Below are 27245 nucleotides of genomic sequence, written 5' to 3' on the forward strand. Positions count from 1 at the left end.
TATCGTGATTTCGTGATTGCGTCCTGTCGAGCTTGGCCAATATACTAGACGTGCTCAAACCGACATTTGACATTCTACCAGCGACAAATAGAGCCAATTCGGTAGCAGTTAACTGAACGCGACGTCGATATATATGTACGTCTGTTTCGTCGGGAATAATTATCCCAGAATGAGGAAGGAGCAGATGGAAATTCGCGTTAGTAAAAAGCTCCGTAATATTGGGGAGAAAATTGCCGTAATCGGTGAAATACATGTAATGGCGCCAGACGGTGCCAAGTACGAGTCACAGCTTCTCTTCCAGCTCTTAGCTCGTTATTGTGATATGACGGGTGTCGATCTTCCCGCTTTACTTCATGTAAAAATAAGAGAAATTTTTACCTATGTATAATAATTTAAAGGAAAAAGTTCGGAGATGATGTGCGAGCTTCTAGATTACTTTTGTTATAACTTAAGGGAGATACTTCTCGGTGTTGTATTATAAAGTTTAATATTTAATGAGGCCGCTGTCGCGGCTCGCGATCGCGTGGATCCTTTGGATTGTATGTATTATGTCGAAATCCAGCTGAGGACTCTTCGTCATTAAATTTACAGAGTCAGATGTATCAATTTCAATAACAGAGACAAAACACCCTCATTTTTATTTGTAAGGCTTTTTTTTATGGTTTTACTTTTTTTTAAGTTATTTATTTAACAAAATTTTTTTAAAAATTTTTTAGAGATAAAAATTATGATAAATTTTTTTTATTCTCATACATTTATACTTGCTTAATTAATATTATTTACTGTAAGGCCCTTAAGGAGCTTTTTCAGGGTCTAAATTGTTAAAAATATTTAAATAAAAAAAATAAAAAATAATATAGCCGTCAAAAATTTTTATTTTTATTTGTAAAGGCTTTTTTTATGGTTTTACTTTTTATATTAATTTTTTTTTTTTTTTATTATTAATTTAACAAAATTTTATTAAAAAACTTTTTTAGAGATAAAATTAATTATTAAAAATTGTAATAAATTTTTTTTGTATTCTCATACATTTATTCTTACTTAATTAAGATTATTTTTATAAGATTAACTACTGTGTAAGATTTTTATGAAGCTTTTTCAGGGTCTAAATTGTTAAAAATAAATAAATAAATAAAATAAAAAATACTATACCCGTAAAAAAAATTTTACAGAGACAAAACACCCTCATTTTTATTTATAAAGGCTTTTTTTATGGTTTAACTTTTTAAATTTATTTTTTTTAAGTTATTTATTTAACAAAATTTCTAAAAAAATTTTTTAGAGATAAAAATTATAATAAAACTTTTTTTTATTCCCATACATTTATACTTGCTTAATTAAGATTATTTTTATAAGAAAGACCCTTAAAGAGCTTTAACTTCAGAGTCTAAATTCAGAGTTAAAAATAAATAAATGAATAAAATAAAAAATAATATAGCCATAAAAAATTTTTTACGGCAATAAAGACAGATATTATAATTTTTTTATTGCTTAAAAAATTTCTAATTCATATTTAATTAAAATAAAATGAAATTTTTATTTAATAATTTTAATAAATAAAAATTTTAAAAAGCTTGTCATTTAAATTAAAAAATAATGATAATAAAATAAAAAACTGCAATTAAAATAAAGTAAACAAAGCTAAGACTGTAATTTATTGAGCGAATTTAATTTATAAGAGTTGTAGACTGAGGGCAGCACGTCCGGAATTACCGACCTCGACGTAACTGCCATCTCTGTCAAAGCTCACCAACTGCGCAAACATCCCCCTAATTACCCCAGACAGTACAAATAAAATAACAAAACTTACTCGTTTAAATTTTAAAAATAAAATAATAAATAATTGAAATAAAATGAAGATTTAATTTAAATAGTTAAATTGTTAAATGGGATAATAATAGACAACACAGTACGGTGCAGTTATGGGATGAGAAACACTCGAAAACTCTCATCAGGCATCACCATCGCTGACCAATTGTCCTTACCTTCATTTGGATCCTCCTAAGTCCTAAGTCCTAAGTCTAGTCTGATGAGATTAAGAGAAAAGAACACCAGTTAGCAGCGATGACTGGTGCTTTTTCGAGAGCCTCGAATTATCTTGTCTCGAGACAAGACAAGAGCCAAGTGCGTGGGTGGTCTTATCACGCAGTAAAAGGGAAAAGTCATTTTAATTATAATTGTCAATATAATTGTAGTAATTTTATTATTTTAATATTTCAAATTATTTAAATATTGAACCCTCTATTTACCATTTATGGAAAAAACATTAAATTAAAATTTATGTCAGCATAATTTGGCCCTCAGTGCAACCGAGGATTTATTATTGAAGAGATTAGATTGAATGAATAAATCCGCCTTCGGAACTCGATTCGGTTCATTATCGAATAGAGTAAGAGTGTAACAGTGAGGATACTTAGGATTAATCAGTACTGTAATTTAATTTAACGTCCGAATTGAGTATTTTCGCTTACAAAGAACTGCCAAGAGTATTACCGGGCGTTTAAGTTCCAGCGCTGAGACACAGACAAGAAAAACGCCGAGAGTATAGACTTGAATTAAGAACCGATCCGAGTTTTGGGTTATTTAAGGGGGATTAAGTTCGGAGATCTCGGCAATAATTTTCAATTATTTTTTTATTTAAAACACTCTTTATTAAATTCAAGATTTTTTATTAATGTGAGTTGAAATTTTATTTCAATTGAATATAATATTGTTATTTTTTATGCTGACTTTATTTTAAGTAGAAATATTAATAAATAACTTTAAAAAAGAATATGTCTTTTTTTTTAGATTTTAATTCATTTTTAGAATAATAATTTGATTAATTTATTTTACATTTAATTTAATTCCAATAATTTTTTTAATATTTTGAGAAATCATTGATTTTGTTACTTATTTATATTTTTACTTAATAAAAATAAATTATTTTATTATAATATTATGAAAAGCTACAAGATTAATAGAAAAGTCAAAAAGATTTTAATGTAATAATCTAATAATTAATTTTTTAGAAAAATTGTTAAAATTCCTTAATGTTAAACTGAAAATATATTAATTACAGTGAAAAAAAAATTAATTTGATTAAAAATAACAATTCTCAAAGCCAAAAAAATCGTTTTAAAGTATTTTGTTATCATGAATTAAATAGAAAAAATTTTTAAATCAAATAAAATTAACTAAAATTTCTAAGATTAATAATTTTTCTACTTTATTAAAGATCAAAAAATTTCTTAGAATGATTCTCATCATTTTATGCCCATTAAATTAATTTATTTTAATTTTACGCTTATTAATACATTAAAATACCTTAAAAACATTATTTTTATTATTTTATAACAATAATAATCAATCAAATTGATTAAAAATCAATTATTTTAAACTAAAAAATTTCATTTTTAAGAGTTTAATTATTTTTAAGAGACTAAATAAATTCTTCGTAAGAAATTATTCTTGTTTTAAATTAATTTTACTTAATCCAAGAATTTTTCTGTTTAAAAATTTAACTAATAAATATTTCTTAGCTTAAATAAATCAAAATTTATCCAAAAAATTTTTTATTCGATAAAAACAAAAATTTATTTTGAGGAATTTTTTATTTTAAGAATTTTCTCACCTACAAAATTAACATATCCAAGAAAAAAAAAGTTTCCACCATATTTACAAACTCAACCAGCTGTAACAGTAGAGGAAACAATTACCACCTGAAGTGGCTGCTGTCCGTCAGTTACCGAGCATTTACAAGTAAACCCACCTGAAAATCCCCAAAAATGAGATAAAACTCACATCGTCACGGCTGACGACCAGACATCCGGCGAATAACGGATTTTAATGGCGTATAAATTCGACAGAGGAAAAATACCGAGTACTCCAGAGGATTTGAGCTTTAAAAGGGGTAAACACATTCGGCCCTCAAGACTTAAGTCGTCATCTGGAGCTGTAAGCCGAAAGTGCGCCTCCGCATCTCGGATTGTCTGGGATATCATTCAATGCGTGAATGCTTCTTCAGATATTAAATACTTAACTTGACACTTTGCACGCATAATAGCAAAAGATATTACTGAAAATAAAAGCTCCTTTGTCGTAATTTTCCTCCCCCTCCTTCTCCAGAAGACGGCTTTTGCATCAAGATGCATCTGGCTCGAATTTTTATCAGAATCATAAAAGAAAATTTGTTGTTGTTATTTTCGTTTCACTTGATTTTAGAATTCGCGACTTGCGTGCTCATGTGCTGGTGAAAAGTCATCAAGAAAAATAGTGTTTACGTTAATGGATCCATCCTGGTTGTATTCACTTTTAGTGAAACCCATTATTCCCCGATGATGCACTACTACTTTTGTGCATTATAAATATTTTCCGTCTTCAGTATATTCTAGAGCTTCTTTAAATTTATTATATGCATAGCTTGAGATATATTATTCATATCTTATGTGCAGTGTACACCTCTCTGATTATCATTATGATGATAGGTGATAATATTTGCACGATAATCTCTCGAGTCTCGGCTCTAAACTCAAGATCAACATTGAGTAAACAAACGACAACGAATGATGATGGACTAAAATTATTTTTAATTTATGCGTTAAATATCTAAATTCAAAATTAATTTGGAAAGTTTAATTGACAAAATTAACAAGATTAATAGGAGTAATAATTATAATAAGGGACTTAACTGTGCTAGTGAGAATGGAGACCCAGCAATTATGCCGAGAAAATAAGGAAGTTAAGGGAGAAAAAATTTGGAGGTTTTTAATGAATAGGAGTTATCACTAATTTTGGAAATCCAAAATACCCTTCTTCCTTCTGCCTCCTTGTTCTCTACTTGGCCAAGACACCACTATAACTACTGCAGGATAGTATAATGTGCTGTGAGGATGTCGATGTGTGCATTAGACGTATCTATCATTTGGAATTGCCGGTGTCCAAAAACAGACTCTAACACTTGGGACAGAAGGCTCGAATTCGCGGGCCAAGGCTTAAGGGTGAGTTATAAATCGATTTGCGCTCCGGCCAATGAGGGTTGCAAGTGCTAAGCTCTCATTGGCTCCAGGCCAGGCCACTCCCATGGTAGTTTGCGCGGTGAGAGGCGACGAGTACGTTTCACACTGTACAAAATATTTTTACGGTCTTGGTGTATTTTTTTTTATCAAAAATTACTTTTGAAAAAATTAAAAAAATTAATTCTAGCATTTTTTTAATTAAAAATGAATTTTTTTGGGAATTTATCAAATTTTTTAAACCAAAAATATTTATTCTGTTGATTTTTTTCCCTTTAATCTCAAAAATAAATTTTTTTTTAATTTAGAAATTTCCAAAAAATCGAAAAAAAAAATTTTTTGCAAATTTGTCCAAACTTTTTAAACAAAAAGTTTATAAATATTGTATTAAATAAATTATTTAATTTTTTAAGTATCAAATTTTTATTAATATTTATTAAAAAGTTAAAAATAAATTTTTGAAAATTAATATAAATCAAAATTAGTTAAAAATCGTTCAAAATTTAATTTTTTAGAAATTTGTTCAAATTTTATTCTCTAAATGTTTTTTAAAACTATGAAAGTATGATCAAAATTTTTTTTTAGCAGAAATAAATTTCCAAAAAACTATTTTTGAAAATTTTTCAAGCAAAACGTTTATAAATATTGTATTAAATTAATTGTTTCATTTTTTAGGGATCAAATTTTCTTAATATTGACTAAAAAGATCAAAAAAAAATTTTTTGAAATTAATATACATCAAAATTAATTAAAAATTATTCAAGACTTGACTTTTTTAAAATTTGAACAAATTTTACTCATTAAAATTTGAAAAAAATTATCAAAGCATGAGCAAAAATTTTTCTAAGTTCAAAAATAAATTTTCCAAAAAAATTTGAGCAATAATTTCCACCCAAACCGAAAAAAAATGTGCTAGAGTAAAACGGGCGGCTGTAGGCGTATCAGAAATGGGTGTAAACAATTTTTGAAACCACTCCTGCCGTTAACTAGGGCTATGTCTCTCCAGAAGCTCTGATTAAAAAAACGGACCAATCCGGGAACCGAGACGGCCACTGTCGGTCACAAAAAAGTCCGCTCTCCCTTTGTGCGGAGTCGCCCCCCTCTGTTACGTGGGAGGGTAGTTTAAGAGGTACCGAGTCTACAACTCCGACCGCCCCGAGCTCATTCTCGCCCGTCTCCTTACCCTACACAGTCGCTCACACGTCCAAGATCGAGCTTGTACGTCCCGCATCACCACACTGACAATCGGCAATCCACCCCGCAATCGGTGTGTAAGTGTTTACAAAGTCGGGGGTAAAGTCTGCTCGTGCTCCTTCTTCCCGTCGACGTCACCCCCGTACGTTCAGTTGCCGATTGCCGCGACGAGCTAACGGACAGAACCCAACCCGCTTCTCCATTATCGTCACTTTCTTACCAAACATCTACACTCGTGTTTTGTCTCGCCAAATCTCCGTCTCAAACCAACCTGTGCAATTTAAACACACCAATTTTATTTTTGTGAAAGTGGACACCAGTGATGAGACGTGACTCTGATTTATTTATTTATTTTTCAACAACATGATTTGGATTTGTGTGTTTTTTATTTAGTTCGCCTATTAGTGTCCACAATTTATTTAATTGCCATCAACTGACCCAGTGAATAACTTAACGTGGGTTCTAAGAAATGAATGGAGCAAGAAAGACACCGTACCTGTAATTCAATCCGATCTTTGTGAGTAAAACACCTTCAGAATAATAATAACAACTCCCTCAGGCCTAAATCTACTAGTTGGATCAAAATTAAACTCCTAATATGTAAATTACGGCTGAATTGCACCCAACTGATTTGCACCCAAATAAATTTAAAAAATTTATTTAAGCCTCAAGAATCATCAACATCTCCAATTTTAAGCATGACAATCCTCCAAACCAGGTAAATAATTTTTGCCAGTGACAGAAGCTGAGATTTTGCATCAGCAAGTGTTCTGCGCCGTCGGATCAAGAATGTAAGCGTCCGTCGCTTGCGAACTCCACGAAAACTCTCAAGCTTTTGCAAATTCTTTCAACTGACCAACAATTAATCATTGATGATGAAATAAGGTCAATATAAATTGAGCATCAGCCCAAAATAGGAACAAGAAAGAGGAGGATAGCGAGTTTTATCAAAAAAGCGATGCTAATTTAGCAATCACGATTCAGCCGAAGGACTTGAAAATGCCGCAGCGGTCGCCGTTTGCGATCCAGGAGCTGCTGGGCCTCAACGGAACAGGAAGTGGGAGTGGACATCACCAGGAACGAGGATCCCCTCATCAGCAGGGCTCGCCGCCGGCCGGAGTGTCCGCAGTGTCCTACGGGCCCGGAGTGGCCGCTCCGCACCACAAAATATGGGACTACATGCCCAGCCTGACGAACCACCTCGGGAACTTGGGGAACCTGGGGAACCTCGGGAACCTGACTGCCTCGAGGATGGCGTACCTGAACGCGCAAGCAGCCGTGGCAGCTGCTTTTCTGCCGCCTCCGCACCCGCACCCGGCTCACCATGTCGCCCACCAGGTCCATCAAGGACAGCTGCCCGGCTCTCCGGGCATCAACGTCCATCCTGCTGCTGCGCACGCTCAGCACGTCCTTCCGGGGGCCGGTGTGTCCAGCAACCACCAGCACAGTCCCAGTCACCAGCAGACGCCACCCCATGGTAAGTTTTTGAAACTTTTTGCTAATGCTTGATGTTAATGTTGATCAAGATGATGGTCGGTTGGAGGGTTGAATGGAGGATGATTGAAAGAGAATCGGTTGAAGGTAACGAGGATTAATGGAGGGTGCCAAAGTAATTGAGTAACTCATCCTCGCTCGCTTCCGTTTCATTTGTGCCTGGATGCTGAAGTGAATTAATAGCTGTATCTTATGTTGTCGGGAGGTGTGAAACGAGCACTTAGCTTCCTGATAGCGATGTATTAGGCCTGCATGATGTTCTCGAGCCACTTAGGATCCGGTTACCCGACTGCCAACATCGAAATCGATACCTTATTGCCATTCCAAGGAGTATCATTGTCTTGAATTGGTTTTCAGATACTTTGTTTTCGGGTCTTTTAGCTATGGGTATCTTTTAGAGGTGGTAATTGATTTTGGCTTCTATTTTGAAGAATTTAGAATTTCATTAAGATCTTTTGGGGACGATAGGGCTTTAATGAACTAAAGTTGTAAAAAATGGTGAAAATTTGGGCTATTAGTTTTAGTTATAGAGGTTTTTTCTTTAGAAAAGGATGATTTTATTAAAATATAACTTATTAATTTGAGATAATTTTATTTTGTTACTTTTTGATTCTTATTGAAGATCAATTCTTGAATTTCCATCCAAGTTAGAAAAGTTTTGAACTTTAAGTATTAAAGATTCTATAGTATTACATTAATTAACTGCAAAATGAAGCTTTTAGGTCTTGAATTAAGCTTTATTCTTCAAAAAATGAGAATGGTCTAACTAACTCTAAGAAATAACCAATTTTCTTAAAATTCATTTTCAAAATATCTTTAAATGTTATATTTAAAAAGACAGACTAAAAAATTTTTTGATATTGTTGCAATTAGCAAACTTTTTCTCTAATTTTTTTATCCGTATTTTTTATTGTATAAATTTAATTTTTTATCAATTCTTAAAAGAACATCTTTTTATTTGTATAAATTGTTCAAGTCTGCAAAAAATTATAGAAGGATATTTTTGAGAAATGCATAAAAAGTCTTAAACTGTATTTATTGTTGCGATAGTTGAAAATTATGATCAAAATCACTGTATTGATAATATTTTGTATAAAAAAATGATAGAAATTTTGATATCTGTAATTACAGAATTACGTAAAAAATTATGATAAATTTCTTGTTAAAAAGTAACAAAACTAGGGAAATAAAAGTAAAGCAAAGTAATGGGGTGTATTATAACATTTGAAGTACCAGCAGTACCGGTATTGATTAATAACGTTGCTAAATACCGTTTCCAATTTTCGAGTCTGTTGAATAGCTCGTTCAAACAGAGACGTACTGTCGCGTGACTAAATTAACGACTTTTCCTCACGACGGGATAATGACTGCTAAAGAGTCTATAGAAGTAGGTATCGATTGAAAGTATCTGATAAAATGATAATTAAATAATATATATACATATCCCAGATCCCAGCCGAGCACAATAAAATAAATACTAAGAAAAGAATAAGATAAAAAAGAAAGCAGAGACGATAATTAATTGTAGTAGTTTGTTTTCAGTTTACGACTGGGAATTGGATCTTATATTATTATTTAATAAGAATAATCGACGGCGTTATGAATAATTAGTGGTATAATGAGTTGAGTGTTGGGCAGAGCTGCAATGTCTCACCAAAACACAAAGCTTGAGAACAAAACATTAAAATGGCCGCGTTGAGCCGACTGTTCTCAACCCGTTTCCCCATCAGCTCCAGATTCTCCAGCTCCAGCTCCAGCTCCAGCTCCAGCTCTAGCTCTAGCTCCAGCTCTGGCAAAAGAGCCTTAATTCCATTAATCTTGGGGCGAACGAGTCAATTTGCAAAGCTCGTCTCATCTCCGATTAAAGAGGGCTGTCTTGTTCTGCTCCACCTTCACCTACAACCCCCTCGACATTCCTCTCCCGAGCGCCGCTTTGTCCTCGGATCAATTTTCCAGGAACAATATTCCCAGTCTAATTACTCCCAAAAATGTTTTTCGTGATTTTATTCCAATTTCTCGGAAAGAAATCATCAACTTTGCCTTGATACGGAATCTGAGCAGATTCCTTGGCTGGTTTTGAGAACGATTTTCGGGTGTCGGGTTACCGAGCGGACAAAGCTTTTGCCCGGGCATTCAAACGTCACTCCTAGCACCTCCTTGCGTTTTATTTTAAATCCACACGCAAACGCATTTACCTTCACTTATTCCATTTAAATTTCACTTACACCTCGTTCTCTCCAACTCCGAATTATCGTTTTGTCTCAGCTAAATCGCTGAGCACACCAGGCATTGCTCATGTATAGGCAACACTGCTTTCTGCTCTTTACAGCCGTCTCACCAACACACTTCTCGCTGACCTTGGCACCTATGCCCGAGAAAGACAGCTTAGCAATGCTATTCAGACAACACTTTTTTCGTCATTGTAGAATCCCAAGTTTTTTTGAGAATCGGATACCTGAAATAGGCTTTTCCGTAACAAATTTTCCTATAAATCAATCTTCCGAAATGTGGCCAAAAACTCTTTCCAAAAACTTCATATCTAGCCAGATATATCCATACATGACTTCTTACGTCCTAATGTAATCTCATATGACCATATTTGATCTAATATATCAATATGTAATTTTTGATAAATCACAATATGTTCATAAATGAGTTTTGGTGTCTTTATATGGCCAGATATTATTTTGGATGAATTCTAAGAAGGAATGACATCAAAATTGATCATATCAAGCCATATATGGTCTGATAGATGTCTAATTACAATATTTGGTAGGTTTTGATTTGTTCTAATTTGAAAATTAGCTATATCAGGCCATGTATGATCTTATCAGGCTTGATAAATGTCCATATCAATCTGATAGGTCTTTTTACAATTTTTAATAAGTCTTCATATGAAAATTGATTACATTAGTCCAGATATGGTCATATAAAATCTGATAGATGTCTATTTACAATATTTGATAAGTTTTGATGTATTCTGATTTGAAAATTAGCTATATCAGGCTATATATGATCTTATCAGGCCTTTTTATAGTATATCTGGCTTGATATATGATGTCCATATCAGATCTAATAGGTCTATTTACAATTTTAAATATGTCTTGATATGAAAATTAGGTACATTAGTCTAGATATGGTCATATAAGATCTTATAGATGTCTATTTACAATGTTTGATAAGTTTTGATGTATTCTAATTTGAAAATTAGCTATATCAGGCCACATATGATCGTATCAAGCCGCTTTACAATATATCTGGCTTGATATATGTCCTAATATACCCAAATCAGATCTGATAAGTCTATTTACAATTTTTAATATGCCTTGATATGAAAATTGGCTAAATTAGTCCAGATATGGTCATATCTTTCTTGAAATGGCTTTAATGTGTCTTAATATGCCGAATTAGGCTAGATGTAGCTTAATCTGACCAATTTTCACCCAAAACCACAAGATAAAATTTTTCCAGAGGTTACTATCAAAAAGACTGATCCAGATTGCTTATTAGAGGAGTGTTTGTTGATTTTCTGGTCCGGGATTGCCGGGTAGGCAATAATATCTTGTCTTGTGTCTTGGTGGTAGTCGTTTGAAGTTGGCAATCAACCAGATTGCCTATCAACACCCTCACAATGAGTCGGTGTGACACTTTTCCCTATTCACGGTATAGTACTCTCGTAATTCCAGTTCCAGCTATTCGGTCTATTCTCAGATTCTCACTCTGACTCTTATTCTCAACATCATCGCTGCAGTGTTATGTACTATACGTACTTATTATATCCATGCAGATCCCCCGTACGGCTTGGCTGGCTCATCACGACTCTCTAGCGTAACAGAGCAGACTCCCTTTCCGATCCGGGTTTTCATTTCACCCGAGTCTTGTCGATTTCTTCTTATTTTTTTCCGTTCTTCCAGCACTTTTTCTCGGCGCGACGCGCTCTTCCGTGTACGCGCGGGTTATTGAAGAGGGCTGCATCCACCTACATATACATATATATATATATTTGCATTTATACACATATATATATATATATAGATTGATATGAATGATGAATCCGTCTGCTCGATACTGATTAGTACTTCAAAGCTATTTGGAGGCACTCAGGCCTCAATGCTCGCGAATTATCTGATCACTCATAATCCTTTTAAAGGATTACCGAGTAGCGGTAGAGGAAAAGAGGGAGAGAGGGGGAAATTTTATTTATTACTCGTACCGCTGACTACCTTTTGCTTTGTCCGGGTGGGAGTTTTTAAAAGTGTATTTTATACGTGTGTGCTCAAATTGGCGCTCTCATTAATTCTCCTCGAGGCTGAAGCCGAACCACTTCACAGGAGAGTTTTCCGATAAATTTTCTTGCCCAACATAAAAGTTTTACTTCCACGCGTTATTTATATATTTGTTTGGATGTTAATTTTGTTGGGGCTGGGAGAAGTTAAATGAAATTAAACAGTTAATTAAAGGGAAAGCTTTTCGCGCTGCAGAAGTTAATTGAGATTCTTGGGAGATTTGTTGTGTGGAATGTCTTAATTTAGTCCCTTAAACGCTCCAAGACGTGCCTTAACAACTTGGAATAATTGGATAACACCTCTTTTCCCAATTTTACCACGACTTTATTACCGGGTAAGACTTTTACTATTGATTGTCAACATTCATGGCTTTACTGCTCCCCAACTATTTTCATTTCTTCGTTTACAGCCAGAGAAATATTTCTATTAACAGTATGATTTTATTATTGGGTCATATAACGACTTATAAAAAATCTATGGACATCTTAAACCAGATATAGACATATCAATCAATATTAAGCAAGATCAGGACGGATAAAAAATGACAATAAGTTTATTAGGCCAGATAAGATCTTATAAAAATTACAATAAATTTATTAGACCAGATAAGGACTTATAAAAAATTATATATGAATATATTGGACCAGATATTGACATGTCAGACAATATTAAGCCAGATAAGAACTAATAAAAAATTATCTATGGACATATTGAACCAGATATAAACATATAAGACAATATTAAACCAGATATGGACGCATACAAAATTACAATTAATTTATTAAACCAGATAAGTACTTGTAAAAAATTATCTATGATAATATTGAACCAGATATTAACTTATCAGACAATATTAAGCCAGTTAATGACTCATAAAAAATTACAATTAATTTATTAGACCATATATTGACATATAAGACAATATCAAGACTTATAAACAATTATATATGAACATATTGGACCAGATATTGACATATTAGACAATATTAAGCCAGAAAAAGAGTCATAAAAAATTACAATAACTTTATTAAGCCAGATAAAGACTTATAAAAAATTATATATGAACATATTGGACCAAATATTGAACCATGAGACAATATTAAGCCAGATAAAAACGTATAAACAATTACAATTAATTTATTAGACCAGATATTGACACATTGAACTATATCAAGGCTTATAAAAAATTATATATGATCATATTGAACCAGATATTGACATGTCAGATGATATTGGACCAAATATGGGTTTATAAAAAATTATATATGAATATATTAGCATATACGACTGTATAAAATCATATAGACTGATTAAAAAATTATATATGATCATATCTAGCCATATAAAAAATTTTTTTCGATAAAAATTAAGATCCGGAGACTTTTCCGGTGATAATTCCCTCGCGTCAGATCAAGTTAATATTTTCCTGTGGCCTTAATCCCCGAAATTATTTTCTCAACCTGTCAATCAAGACCCTCGTAAGTAGTAGTTACTTTCTTGAGAACTTAGAATAACAATCTTCGGAGATCGATTTTCCCCTGGGGTATTCCGGAACTTAGTACAACAGCAGTCGTGGAAATGTCGATTAATAACGCTGAATATTTGACGGTGAGTATTATCAAAGGTCAATGAATAAAATATTTATAAAAATAAAAAAATTTTGGGACAACGCTGACGCATATGGAAGGCTATCAATCGGGCAGTCGTAAATCTAGCACCCTTTGACACCCTAATGCTTGAACAAGGGTGAGAAGGGGCGTCTGGCGTGGAGTAGGTGCCCGAGGGACCTGTGGGACATTAATGAAATAACACGGGAATTAGTCTCGGACATTACCGGGAAACTATGTCCATTATCGCACGGACCGTCTAGTAACTGAATTTAAAGTTTAACTGGCAAGTACAGTGTGTACACTGTATGTGGGAAGAGGAACAATACTTGAAGCATAAAATATTCCGAATTTAACGAATTCGCAGGCTTGCAGTAATTTATTACGAGTGACTTTGAAGCTGGGTTTCTTTGAGGCGAATAATATCTGTGTGTCGAGAGCTGCAGCGTGTAAGTTACTCAAATTGGTATGGATTTCCAGTCCAACACCTCGATTGTCCCTGCTGAAGAGTACTTTGTAAGCGTATACATGAATTCTCGCCTCCACCACACGCTATTCTGTTTCCAGTCTGTGTACGTAGTTACACCGTGTTTGTTGAGTAAGAGTAAGAGTATATAGTAAGAGTAAGAGACCTGGGACAAGAGGACTCGATATATGGATGCTCTACTAAGCGCATGCGCTTAACTTCGTAATCCCTCTCGCTTGCTCCCACTTGCAGCTCGTAATCTTGTCTCCCTCGCATCCGCGTGTCACGGCGCTCATCTTGATGAATACTAGATTTTACTTTGTGGTAGTTGATCTAAGTAGCAGTTCATTTCACATTTTTTCTTAGGGTTGTTCCAAGTTATTATTATTTTTTTTGTTTAAATTAATATTCTGTCCAAAGAATCAAAAATTTGAAAAAATTGATGTGGACTTTTTTTATTCAAAATTTAATTTCCGACAAAAAAGGTGTCTTACAATTTTTTTTGTATTTTTAATATTTATCTCAAAATAATTTTGATGATTAGTATTTAGGCTGTATTAGAAAATATCTCTAGATACATAATTAAGAAATGACCCTGTATCTCGTGAACTATGGACATTTTTAGAAAATATAAGCTCATCTTGATATTACACTCATCAAGACCTTTCATTTAAGTACCCACATCAATTTTTCATATATTTATATATATTATATATATATGTATATATGTAAAATATATGAAAATGCATGTGGGTACTCAAATGAAAGCTCTTGATGAGTGTAACATCGGGATGAGCTTATATTTTTGAAAATGTCAATATTTAAGAAAGTACAGTGCAATTTAACAAAATAAATAAATGACCTTGTATTTCGTAAACTATTGACATTTTTAAAGATATAAGCTCATCCCGATGTTTCACTCATCAAGACTTTTAATTTGAGTACCCACATCAATTTTTCATATATTTTATATATTTATATATATGTATATATGAAAAATATATCAAAAATGAATGTGGGTACTCAAATGAAAGCTCTTGATGAGTATAACATCAGGATGAGCTTATATCTTTAAGATTGTCGATATTTAAGAAATTACAGTGCAATTTAACAAAACTCATTATTTAATAAAAAAAAATTTTATTTATTTGTTTAAATTAATATTCTGCCCAAAGATTTAGATAAAAAAAAAAAAAAAATTGATAAGGACTTTTTTTTATTTAAAATTGAATTTTCTATAAAAAAAGGTCTCTTATTATTTTTCTGAATATTCAATATTTTGCTTAAAATAATAATAATAAAAAGAAATTTCTATAAATTAAAAATCTGCCTTTTTTTGAGACAAGTGGCCCTCAAGATTATTTTTTGACTCTGACTAATCGATAGTCAAGAGGATTACTCGCCAGCGAATTCCATGAGAAAAGGTCTCGCCTGGTTTGGGTTTGAGAAAAAGGCGGAAGGATAAGGAAGAAAGAAAGAGGGCGAGGGGTGTAGAAAACCTCAAATCCGAGTATAATACTAATAGAAGGATAATAGGGTCAATAGAGGTTCGGTGATCGCGCGACAATAAGATCTTGTCAAAATACTCACGGGTAACACGAGACCCGAGCCCTGGGAAGTGGATTTCCTCAACGGGTCTCTCTTTCTCTCTCGCAGGCTCTCTGTCACTTGGCTGATGTGCTCTGTGCTGTGTGCTGTGTGCTGACTGCTGGGTGCAATCGAGGCTCTCTTTTCTCGAGCACTCGACAATACCCAAGGTTTTCAAAAATGTGAAACCACTCAGGGTAAAAGCAATGATTGAGGTTTAAGTTTCAGCCGTCTCGACGTCGATGTGGGGGAAAATTCTCGAAAAATATGAGGATAAATCCGTGACACGCGTACAGACCTTTCTGTAAATGCACAATCGCTTTTTTAGAATTTTAGACGCCTGATTGACAGATGGAAGGATTGAAAAATTTATTAAAATATTCATTTGATTTAATCATTTTTCTTTTTAATCAAATTTTAGTTTTTTATTTAAGCAAAAATTTATTTTTAAGACTAAAATAATTTTTTTACTAAAAAAAAAATTTTTTAAAGCTTAAAAATTTTAAAATTGAATTTTTTATAGAAAAATTTAATTAATAAAGTAGAAAAAAAATTATTTTTTTTTTTTTTTTTGAATTTTAGATTTTTATTGAAGCAAAAATTTATTTTCAAGATTTTAAAATAATTTTTTTACTAAAAAATAAATTTTTTAAAGCTAAAAAAATTTTTAAATTAAATTTCTTATAGAAAAATTTAATTAATAAAGTAGAAAAAAATTATTTTTTTTTTTTGAAAACAAATTTTAGTTTTTTATTTAAGAAAAAAATTTATTTTCAAGATTTTAAAATAATTTTTTTATTAAAAATAATTTTTTTTAAAGCTTAAAAAGTTTAAAATTAAATTTTTTATAGAAAAATTTAATTAATAAAGCAAAAAAAAATTTTTAAAGCCTTAAAAATGAAAAAAAAATTTTTTATTTTTTTTTTTACGATAAAATTTTAATTTAAAAAAAAAAAAAAATTTAGAAAATAATTTTCTAGTGAATTATTGTTATAAGGTAAAAATATATAAATAATATCGAGCGTCGGTGTTTTAATAAGCACGTATGAGTGTGACAAACAAGTAAGTAGTCAGTTAGAAGCGACCCAAGAACAATACAGATAAACTAAAAAATAAAAAGCGTTAACTCGTGGATAACTTGAGAAAGATACGAGGACACAAAGCTTCTATATACCGTAGAATATATACAGCAAACAGTGTATATTGTATATAATGTATAGTATATACTAACTAACAAGCTCCCTTGCCTTAAGAAAAGATAACACTTTCTCCCCTGCAAAAATAATTCACCACCGTTGCCACGTCTACTCTTTTCTCACTCATTTTTCTCTAACGGCACCTTCTAACTAATATGTAGAAACACGTACTACCCTCAACTCGTACGCCCTCACACACTCGTTTTCAAATACGTACAGCGCAACACTCCTGTTGTGTGGGGCGCAAAACAATGCGGGGGCTGTGGTGGTGATCATTTTTAGCTGGGGCAGGATTACCGCGCTTGGCTGGTATTATTGTTCGTAAAACTACAAAAAATACTCACAAAACAGGACATAGATAGAAAGTCTGTTTAGACAAATGCACAATCAGTATTAGACCGTGATAAATTTACAAATTTTTGTTAATAAATTTTTTTAAAATATTTTATTGTTAAAATATGAGTTTTGAAACTTAGAAAAAATAATTTATTGATTAAATTTATTTTAAAGGAGCTAGTTTAATTAATTTTTATTAAAAATAAAATTTTAATCTATATTATTGAGAGAATTGACAAAATTTTGTGGCCAGTACCAATAGTCAATTTTATCTCTAGATAAATAATTAAGAAATTACCTTGTATCTTGTCAACTACTGATATTTTTAAAGATATAAGCTCATCTTGATGTTACACTCATCAAGACCTTTCATTTGAGTACCCACATCAATTTTTCATATATTTTATATATTATATATATGTATATATGAAAAATATATCAAAAATACATGTGGGTACTCAAATGAAAGCTCTTGATGAGTGTAACATCAGAATGAGCTTATATCTTTAAAAATGTCAATAGTTAAGAAAGTACAGTTCAATTTAACAAATATCTTGCGAACTATTGACATTTTTAAAGATATAAGCTCATCTTGATGTTACACTCATCAAAACTTTTCATTTGAGTACCCACATCAATTTTTCATATATTTTATATATTATATATATGTATATATGAAAAATATATCAAAAATACATGTGGGTACTCAAATGAAAGCTCTTGATGAGTGTAACGTCGGGATGAGCTTATATTTTTAAAAACGTCATTATTTAAAAAAGTACAGAGCAATTTAACATAAGTCAATATTTAATAAAGCAAAATTTTATGATATTTTATAATAAAAATTTGAGTTTAAAGATTAGTAAAAAAATTCTTTAATAAAATTTAATAATTAAATCAATCCTAAAGTAACAAATTTAATAATTTTTATTAAAAATAAAATTTTAACTTACGTAAAAAATATTTTTAAATAAAAATTTTAATTAAAAATTCAATTTAAGTAAAAAAAATCAATTATTTTATGAAAATAAATAATTAAAAATTTGTTTTATTGGTTTGAATAATTAAAACAATAAAATTTTGATCTATAATAATTTTATTAATTGAAAAAGTTTTATAAAAAACTAAAATTTGGATTAAAATAAGAGGAAAATATTAAATAAAATAAGTGATTAGTGTAAAAAGGCATTAAAATATTAGTAACTCAGATGATCAATGGATATATTCTCAGCGAGTTAGCCAAGCGGAGCCAAATGAACGAGAAAAATAAGATGATAAAATACAAGTAACCCGGGTTGAACAGGAACGGGATAATACACCCTATCTACAATGTATATCCGTCAGAATCAGAAAACCGGCACGGTGGTGCGGCGAAACTTTCTTGGGAGATGAATCTTTTTCAACCCTCCGTTTTTCCTCCCTCGGAACCTCGACGGCTTTATTAGAAAATGGCTGTGCCGAAATGTCTTAATACAGCCTCCCTCTGGCTCAAAATCTTCGGCTAGACCCATCAAACTGCCTCCTTTAGAAACAATTTTAAAAGCCTGATTCCTCTCCTCCATTTTCCGGCTCATTGAAATGTTTTTCACATATTACTTAATTTATTTCATGTATAATTGGACAAGTTGTTTGTTTTTCAGATTTTTCCCAGTCAAAGAGTAACTACTCAAACACTAATTTCGGTGAGTTTTCATTTTTTTTTATATTAAATTTAATTATTAGCTCAAGAATTCTTGCTTCTTATTGCTTCTAGATTGTTATTTCTTGCTAAGTCAGAGCTTAGCTTGTTTGTCGTGGTACTGAATGATACTCTATCTTTATTTGTATGTAATTACTTTTTTAGACACTTGTTAATTGTGATAAAAAGTTTTAGCGAATTCCTAACAAATAATTTAAATATTTAAATAGCTGCAGAAATTTAATTAATAAAACAATTTTAAAGATTTATAATAAAAATAATATCTTTATTTAATAAGAAATTATTGTAATAATTTTTTCAAATTTTAAATCCTTTAAAATAAAATTTTTTTTAAATAAATACATTTTTAGATATTAATTTTTAATTAAAAAAATTTTTTTTTTCATTAAATTTAGGCAAAATTTTAATTAAAAATTCTAAAATTTTGATATTAAAAATTAATATTTTTTTTTTTTTTGTAAAAAATTTTTTAAAACAAAAAATTAATTTAAATTTTGTCAAAATTTTTAAACAAAGTTTAAATTAAAATAATGTATTAAAAAAAAAAAACAATAATAAAAAAATTTCAAGGATTTATAAATAAAAACAATATTTTTATTCAATAAAAAATTATTATAATAATTTTTTCAAATTTTAAATCCTTCAAAATAAATTTTTTTTAAATAAATAAATTTTTAGATACTAATTTTTATTAAAAAAAAATTTTTATCATTAAATTTAGGGAAAATTTTAATTATAAATTCTAAAATTAAAAATTGATATTTTTTAATTACTAAAATTTTCTATTATATAAAAAATTATTAAAAAAATTTTTTAAGACAATAAGTTAATTTAATTTTTGTCAAAATTTTTAAACAAAGTTTAAATTAAAATATTATATTAAAAAAAAAACAACAATAAAAAAATTTAACGACATTAAAAGTCGGTAGAGTGCGAATAAATGAGAATCAGTGTCGCTTACCCGTGATGATGTCATAAATGGTAGGAAAGCTCATTTAGTATTCATACACATGGTTCCGGGGATGACTCGGATTTTTCCAGGCCATTAAGCCTGGCTGCTGTCATGCACTTGGACAAGACCGATGTTGCTTTAAGCGAGTTAAGACAACCTGAATGTATGATTACTCACCGACTCGCCAGTTTAAGACTTCATCCCGTATCTGTCCCATTAAACACCCAAAAATTGAAATTAAAATTAAAATTCAACAATTCTGATTTAAACATCAATCGATACCAAACTGGCTGTCAAAACATAAATGTGATACAGCGACAATACTTGTAAACTGAATAGCGAACTATACTACGCCCAGAAGATTTAGACGCTAATCGAGTAACCGGAGACTTTTCAGCCGTAATCCGAAGCCAGTCTCCAAGTATGCTCATAAAAGGTCTCGATTCTTCGACTCAATGGAAAATAATTCGAGAATTAACGGGCCCCGTATCCCAATCCAACGCAGGTATTTTTTCCACAAACTTCCAGGGTTATCATTATGATATCTTATTGTCATTTTAATTTCAATTCAACTTGGACTGCTGGACTTTTTATTAAAAGAGCCTCAAATTGGCCGGGATAATTTTTATTCAGACTTTTTAATAGTTTCCTGTCCAAAAAAATTATAAGAGGCTATTGAGAGTTATTTAATATCAAAATAATATTTTTGGAAATTAAATATCTTTTAAAATAAATTTTAGACAGCTGATTTTTACTTAAAATTCAATTTATTAAATTTTTAAGACTAATTTCTTATCCAAAAAAATTTTTTAAAGTTTTTAGAGGTAATTTTTCATTAAAATAAAATTTTTAAAATTAAATATCTTTTATAATAAATTTTAGACAGTTGATTTTTACTTAAAATTCAATTTATTAAATTTATGAGACTAATTTCTTGTCTAAAAAAAATTTTATTCAGCTTCTAGAGGCAATTTTTTATTAAAAGAAAATTTTTAATACCATATTTATTCTAAAATTAATTTTTTAAAGACCTTCAAAGCTGGATTTTTACAAAAAATTCAATTTATAAAATTTTTTAGATTGATTTTTTGTCTAAAAAAATTTTTTAAAGCTTTTAGGAGCAATTTATTATTAAAATAAAATTTTTATTACCAAATTTATTTTAAAATTAATTTTTTAAAAACTTTTAAAGCTTGATTTTTAAAAAAACTTTAACTTAAAAATTTTTATTACATTAAATTTTAACAAAAAATTGATCTAGATTTAAGAAAATCATTTAAAAAAATGTTTTTATCTTAAATTAAGACAAGAAATTTTTAAATTAATCAAAATTCAATCAAACAAAGCAAAAAATTTTTTCTTTTAAATCAAACCAATTTTTTCGACCAAAAAATAAAGTATCAAGCAAAAATAATTTCGACCAAAAATAATTTTACGAACCAAGACTGCGCACGTAGACCCTCTTGTTCTGTTTCTGGAAGCTCCAACTCTCCAACAAGACATTAAAGTGGATTTTTCATCCCAAATAATAGAGTTTAACTGTAAAGGCTCGCTTATAATGACGACTGCAGTAGAACAAGCTATTACATTAATATAAAATAGAGTCTCTTTGGTTAGGTTCTTGCCTTAATAGAGTAATAACAGCCCGGGGCTTGGTGCGCCCATTAGAATAAAATTGCGTCGTTTTGCCGTGGTACACTTTAGACTACTTATTTATATTTATACAAAAGTAAAAGTCGAGTGAATTATATTTCATTTATTCACTATTCATTAAAACTAACTCCAGTATGCAAGAGAAAAATAATAAAACTTAAAGCGTTTAAGTATTTATTCACTTGAGCATAATTGAGAGGTTAAAAAATTAAGAAATTGGTAATGGGGCCTTAGACTTAGGTTTCCTTCAAAGCTCCCGGAGAAAATTAGTCTTTGAGCGCTCGCCGTGGCTTCTCTCGAGCTATTTTCCTAAGAATTACAACAAACCGCCGCTGGATCCAGCTTAATTCTCCGCTCAAAGACTGTCATTACTCAAAAGAAGCATTTACCAGATTAAGATACTAACTTATTTTATTTTATTCTACGCTTATATTTTTCTTAATTACTTTTCTACTTTTCATGTGTTGTATCACACAAAACGCATTCAACGCAGTATAAACCCGTTTAATTTAAAAGTTAATAACCCACGAGAGCTCCATTAATTAGCAAGCTAAATGGCAGTAATTAAAACGTGACACTTCCCCACCTACAACTGAAGGCGCCCCGATTGCTTCAAAAAATTCTACAGTATTTAAATAAAGAAATTTTATTTAAAAATCAAAAAAATCGTGGCATATTTAGCAATTTTTTTTATCTAATCACAATTTTTTTAATAATTATTTACTTATATACAATACAAAAATGGAAAATTTATTTTTACTGTAGTATTATCAACGTTACTAATTATTTTTTGCTGTTTTATTGTTGAAAATTTTAGAAAAAAAATATTCTTATTCAAAATTTTGGAGATTTTTTAGTCAAAATAAATTTAAGTATTAATATTGTCTACTAACTGAGATGGCGCTGCAATCACTAAATACTTAAAATTTGTTAAAATTAAAAAATTAATTACTCAATTTTTGCTTAATTTTTTCTAATTAAATAAATTTTACAATACTAATTTTTAATTTAAAAAAATTATTATCAAAAAATTGAAGCAAAATTTTAATTATAAATTACAAAATATCAAAATTTTTTTATTAAAAATTGATATTTTTTATTATTAAAATTTATAAAAAATTACAATTTTTTGTTATTAATTTTTGTTTAATTTTTTCTAATTAAATAAATTTTAAAATACTAATTTTTAATTTAAAAAAATTTTTATCAAAAAATTTAGGCCAAATTTTAATTATAAATTAAAAAACATCAAAATTTTTAAAATATTAAAAATTGTGATTTTTTTTATTATTAAAATTTATCACAAGATTTTTTTTCTATTATTAAAAATTATCAAACAATTTTAAAAAAATAATAAATTAAAAAAATTGATTTAATTTTTGTTGAAATTAAAAAAATATTTTAATTATTATTCAAATAAAATAAACTTTATTATTAAATTAATTAAACATTTAATTTAATTAAAATAAAATTGACTTTTTATAAAATATAAATTGTTTATTTTTTTTACTAGTCCAGTAAATTTTATTTGCATAAATAAAAAAAAATAATTGCTATTGTAAATTATAGCTTTAAATTAAAAAAAAAATGAATTTACCACAAATTTCTCAGCTTGTTTACATACAAGAGCAGTAGTTACGTCACTGCGTGGCCATTTTGACTCAGCTGTCCTGACAAAGGACCTTAGTGAAGTCTCTGACGCCATATCGGGAGATCCAACACTCGACTGGAGAACAATGGATCCAGCTTTGGCAATTATTGCTGCAGGAGGCAGGCTTAGATTAAAATAAAATGTGAATCAGATAAATGGAAGAAACTTTAAACCCTTTCTGAGGACTGGTTCCTGGTGGCGACCCACCCCTCGGGTAATATTTTGACAGAGATGGGCGTAACGGGGTGTTTTGGTTACTTTTTGGTTCAGGTTTAGGTTAGCGTTTTACGTTACAGGATTACTCGATTGTCGATTGCCGGAGCGCTACGAGGTATCTCGTTTGAATAATAGTCGAGGTTGTAAATATCAATCCCATGTAAATTCGAGTGTGTGAGCCTGTGAGGGTGAGAGGAGCATCTGCCAATGGGGTGGCTGAATAAATCGATAGTATTGTCGTCGACTCATATTTGGATGTGTGGATACATATTATATTCGGGAAATTATTTTGATAATGCCAAGTTACCATTTGCATCTCAATACTTACTGTGTTGATTTGGTGGTATGTAGGATACTGGGCTCTATATACATATATCTATCTACTGTTGTGAATAAGTCAAGAGGTGAACTGACAATGAGTAGTGTGTACTTGAATGTACCTGTAGATCGTGAAAAATTCACAGCTTTAAGGAAAATCACTGGAGCTTTAGTTGAGTGGTGAATGTCATGATGGTTTTAGTGGGTTACTGGAGGTTTTGTTCAGTGTAATTTTAGAATTTTCTCAGGTGGAAATAAAAAGATAGTGCGGAATTTGATAAAGATAAGAATTTTTTGAAAAAATTTGTTCTCTAAAGTAATTTTTATCTTGGAAATTATTAACTTAAAAAAAAAAGTTTTGGATAAAAATTGTAGCTTTAAGTATCCTCTATACAACAAAATTTGTCCGGTTCCTTAATTTTAATTAGAAAAAAAGTTATGAATTTTTAAAGGCTGTCCAAAATTTTGGAAAATTACTCTATTCATAATGATGAAACTTTCATTATGAATTTAAAAAAATTTATAACTCGGTAATTATTGGTCCTAAAAAAAATATTTATAACAAAAATTGTAGCTTCAAGTCTTCTCTTTAAAATAAAATTTATCCGTTTGCTCAATTTTAATTAGTTTAGAAGTTATGAATTTTTAAAGTCTGCCCAAAAATTTGAAAACTTAAACTTGATTATTAATAATGAAATTTTCATTATTAATTTCAAAAAATTCATAACTCGGTAGTTATTGGCCCTAGAAAAAAAAAGTTTGGAACAAAAGTTGTAGCTTTAAGTCTCTTCGTTAAGGTAAAATTAATCCGGTTGCTTAATATTAATTAGTTTGGAAGTTTTGAATTTTAAAAGTCTGCTAAAAATTTTGAATTTTTCCTTGTGTGACTAATTAAAGCTAATCAACAATTTATTGATCCTGAAAAATGAAATTTATCCAAAACTAACCATCAAACACATTTAATTCCGTAGCAGATGCAAGAAGCAGCATGAAATAATTAATGAAATGAAACTAGGAGAGCGTGCGTGGAGAATGCAGAGTTAAACTCTTCCACTCAATAACCGAGCTGGTTTTGTCTACGGGATAGCATCAGAGCGTTCATTCTGGGGGCATAAGTCAGGAATTCCGGACTTGCGTTATATTACTACGTGGAGCGGTGTCACGGCGCCTAGAACGAGCTAGAGCAGTAGCAGGGTGGGATGCCTCCGAAAGGGTGGAACGGTTATAAGCTATTGCCAGGGCACCGGTATGCACAGCCATTTACTTCATTATGTCATTAAGCTTAATGGCCCTGGGTTTAACGTGACTTGGGGGTTTCCAACCACTTTCCGCTTTCCACCTTCCACCTTCCACCTTCCACCATCCGGCATCCACTTTCCCGCTTCGCACTTTACACTTTCCAAGAGCTACCGTACCCCATTAACTCCCTCGATGGATCCGATGGACCAAAATATCCCTTTGTCTCTTTGCGACAATGACCAAAGACTTTACGACTGCTGACTCTACTCCACTCCCTTCGGATGACCAAAGACTATTTGGCTTAAACCTCTCCGCCTAATTGTATACTCTGTTTTATTTTTATTTTATTGTTCGAGTATCATATTCCCTGAAATATCTCGAGTCTTCTTTGCTTAGTATAGGGCGCTTTATTTAATAGACTGCTCAGATCTTCAATAGAGATGTGTTATATTATATTATGCCAGAGACGTGATAACACGTGCACTATTTCAGGAAGGTGTTGACGCCTGCTTATGTTTTAACAGTAACCCAATAGTATTTTAAGTGAAACAAAGTCACATGTCGTCTGGCGCCGGGAACGTCACTTTCGATCCCTCTTCCTCTATATCTAGTTCCGGTACCTATTAAGTGTCATATATTTGACGCTTATTACAGCTGGTTACTTTTTTTTTTATTAAACTTTGTGGGAATTGTAGCAATCATGAGAAAAATTTTATGGATCAAATTAACTTGTTGAGTTTTATTAAAATATCGTAATTGTTCAAATTTTGGGCAGACTTTAAAAATCCATAACTTTGAAACTAATTAAAATTAAGAAACCGGATGGATTTTGCCTTAAAGAAGAGACCTAAAGCTACAACTTTTGACTAAAACTTTTTTTTCTAGGACTAATAACTACCGAGTTATAAAATTTTTGAAATTAATAATGAAAATTTCATTATTACTTATAGAGCAATTTTCCAAATTTTTGGGCATACTTTAAAAATTCATAACTTTTTTCCTAATTAAAATTAAGGAACCAGACAAATTTTGTCTTAAAGAAGAGACTTAAAGCTACAACTTTTGTTTCAAACTTTTTTTTTAGGGCCAACATTTACCAAGTTATAAATTTTTTTTAATTCATAATGAAAATTTCATTATTAATAAAGTAGCAATTTTCCAAATTTTTGGGCATACTTTAAAAATTCATAACTTTTTTCCCAATTAAAATGAAGGCTACACCTTTTGTTTAAAAAAATTTTTTTAAATTTAATAGTTTTTGAAATATTATTTATATTAATTACATAAATAAAACTATATAAAAAAAGTTTTCAATTTCTACAAAGAAAAATAAATTCTTTCTGAAGGACGGAGAGGGCTAACCCTCTTCTCGTAGAGATCATGTGATGGATAAATAGAGCGTAGAATTTTTTTGAGAAGATTCAGCTCACGAGCCAGAGGAAGAAACAAGAGTAGAACCTGGTAGAACAAAGTCTGGTGTACGAAGTGAGACAAAAGGTTGTTTTTGGGCAATCAACACTTGGGGATTGTCTGGATTTGACACCTTAATGCCTGACCATCATAATATTCACACGTTCAGAGGTGTTTCGGGTTACAGAATGCCTGGTTATTATAATGCCCAACAAAAAGCACAAAAAATTATAATATCTGGTGTTGTGGTTCCTATTTTGGTGGCTAGTTTCGGGGAAAGGGAGCTCTAGTTTTCGAATTGGCATTACCGAGCAAAGAGAGGATTAATTCGCTTGTGAAAAAGTCTCTGGAGAAATGAAAAATTGAATTGACCAAATAATAAATAGGATCGACCCCAAACACACCGACTACCAGGCGTCAACGCTCCCAGAACGGCTGTCGGTTTTTCTACAAGTGTTTTACATGAGAAGTTCCACTGTCTACAATGTTGCGAATAGACTACTCGGGGTCCCTAATCTACCGAAACATCCCAAGGGATGTATCCTGAGAACCCCTCACTCTCTCTGTCCAAACATCCCCACACGCTATTACGATACGCTCGATTCGTCCCGCGAACTGCTGAATACTCGATGAAAACGTCACTTTTTTAATTTCACTAAAATTCTTCCTTCCAATCGCTTTATTATTTTTCTTTTTTTTTATCCAAAAATTTTAATTTTTTTCTTCAAAAATTCCAACAGAAACAAAACTCTAATTGTTGGTGATTTTTATTCGACTATATCTCAGTAAAAAATGCACGTAATAAAATCTGGTAAAAAGCAAATTAAAGCTGGACAATTATACTAACTAATCTATATAAAAATTTATTTTTAAAAAATTTTTTTGAGCTTCTAAATCAAAAACAAAAAATTTAATTTTTTTCTTTAAAAATTTCAAAATTCTTCAAA

General features: G+C 30.6%; 1 protein-coding gene across 8 annotated transcripts in view; it reads left to right on the forward strand.

Annotated features, from left to right (window-relative positions):
• The first annotated feature begins 6054 nt into the window (after positions 1–6054).
• LOC123263325 (visual system homeobox 2) overlaps positions 6055–27245 on the forward strand; it is a 47869-nt gene continuing 26678 nt past the window's right edge. For 3 of the 8 annotated variants that reach the window (XM_044725985.1, XM_044725981.1, XM_044725986.1), the window contains exons 1-2: positions 6058–7665; positions 18801–18842. In XM_044725985.1, the coding sequence (XP_044581920.1) occupies positions 7188–7665; positions 18801–18842 (520 nt within the window). In that variant the 5' untranslated portion in view covers positions 6058–7187. Of the gene's footprint in view, positions 7666–18800; positions 18843–27245 lie in introns of all 8 variants that reach the window. The other 5 variants (XM_044725980.1, XM_044725982.1, XM_044725979.1 and 2 more) reach the window with 5 other exon arrangements.

The sequence above is a fragment of the Cotesia glomerata genome, linkage group LG4, assembly GCF_020080835.1.
Source record: "Cotesia glomerata isolate CgM1 linkage group LG4, MPM_Cglom_v2.3, whole genome shotgun sequence".
Classification (NCBI taxonomy): domain Eukaryota; kingdom Metazoa; phylum Arthropoda; class Insecta; order Hymenoptera; family Braconidae; genus Cotesia; species Cotesia glomerata.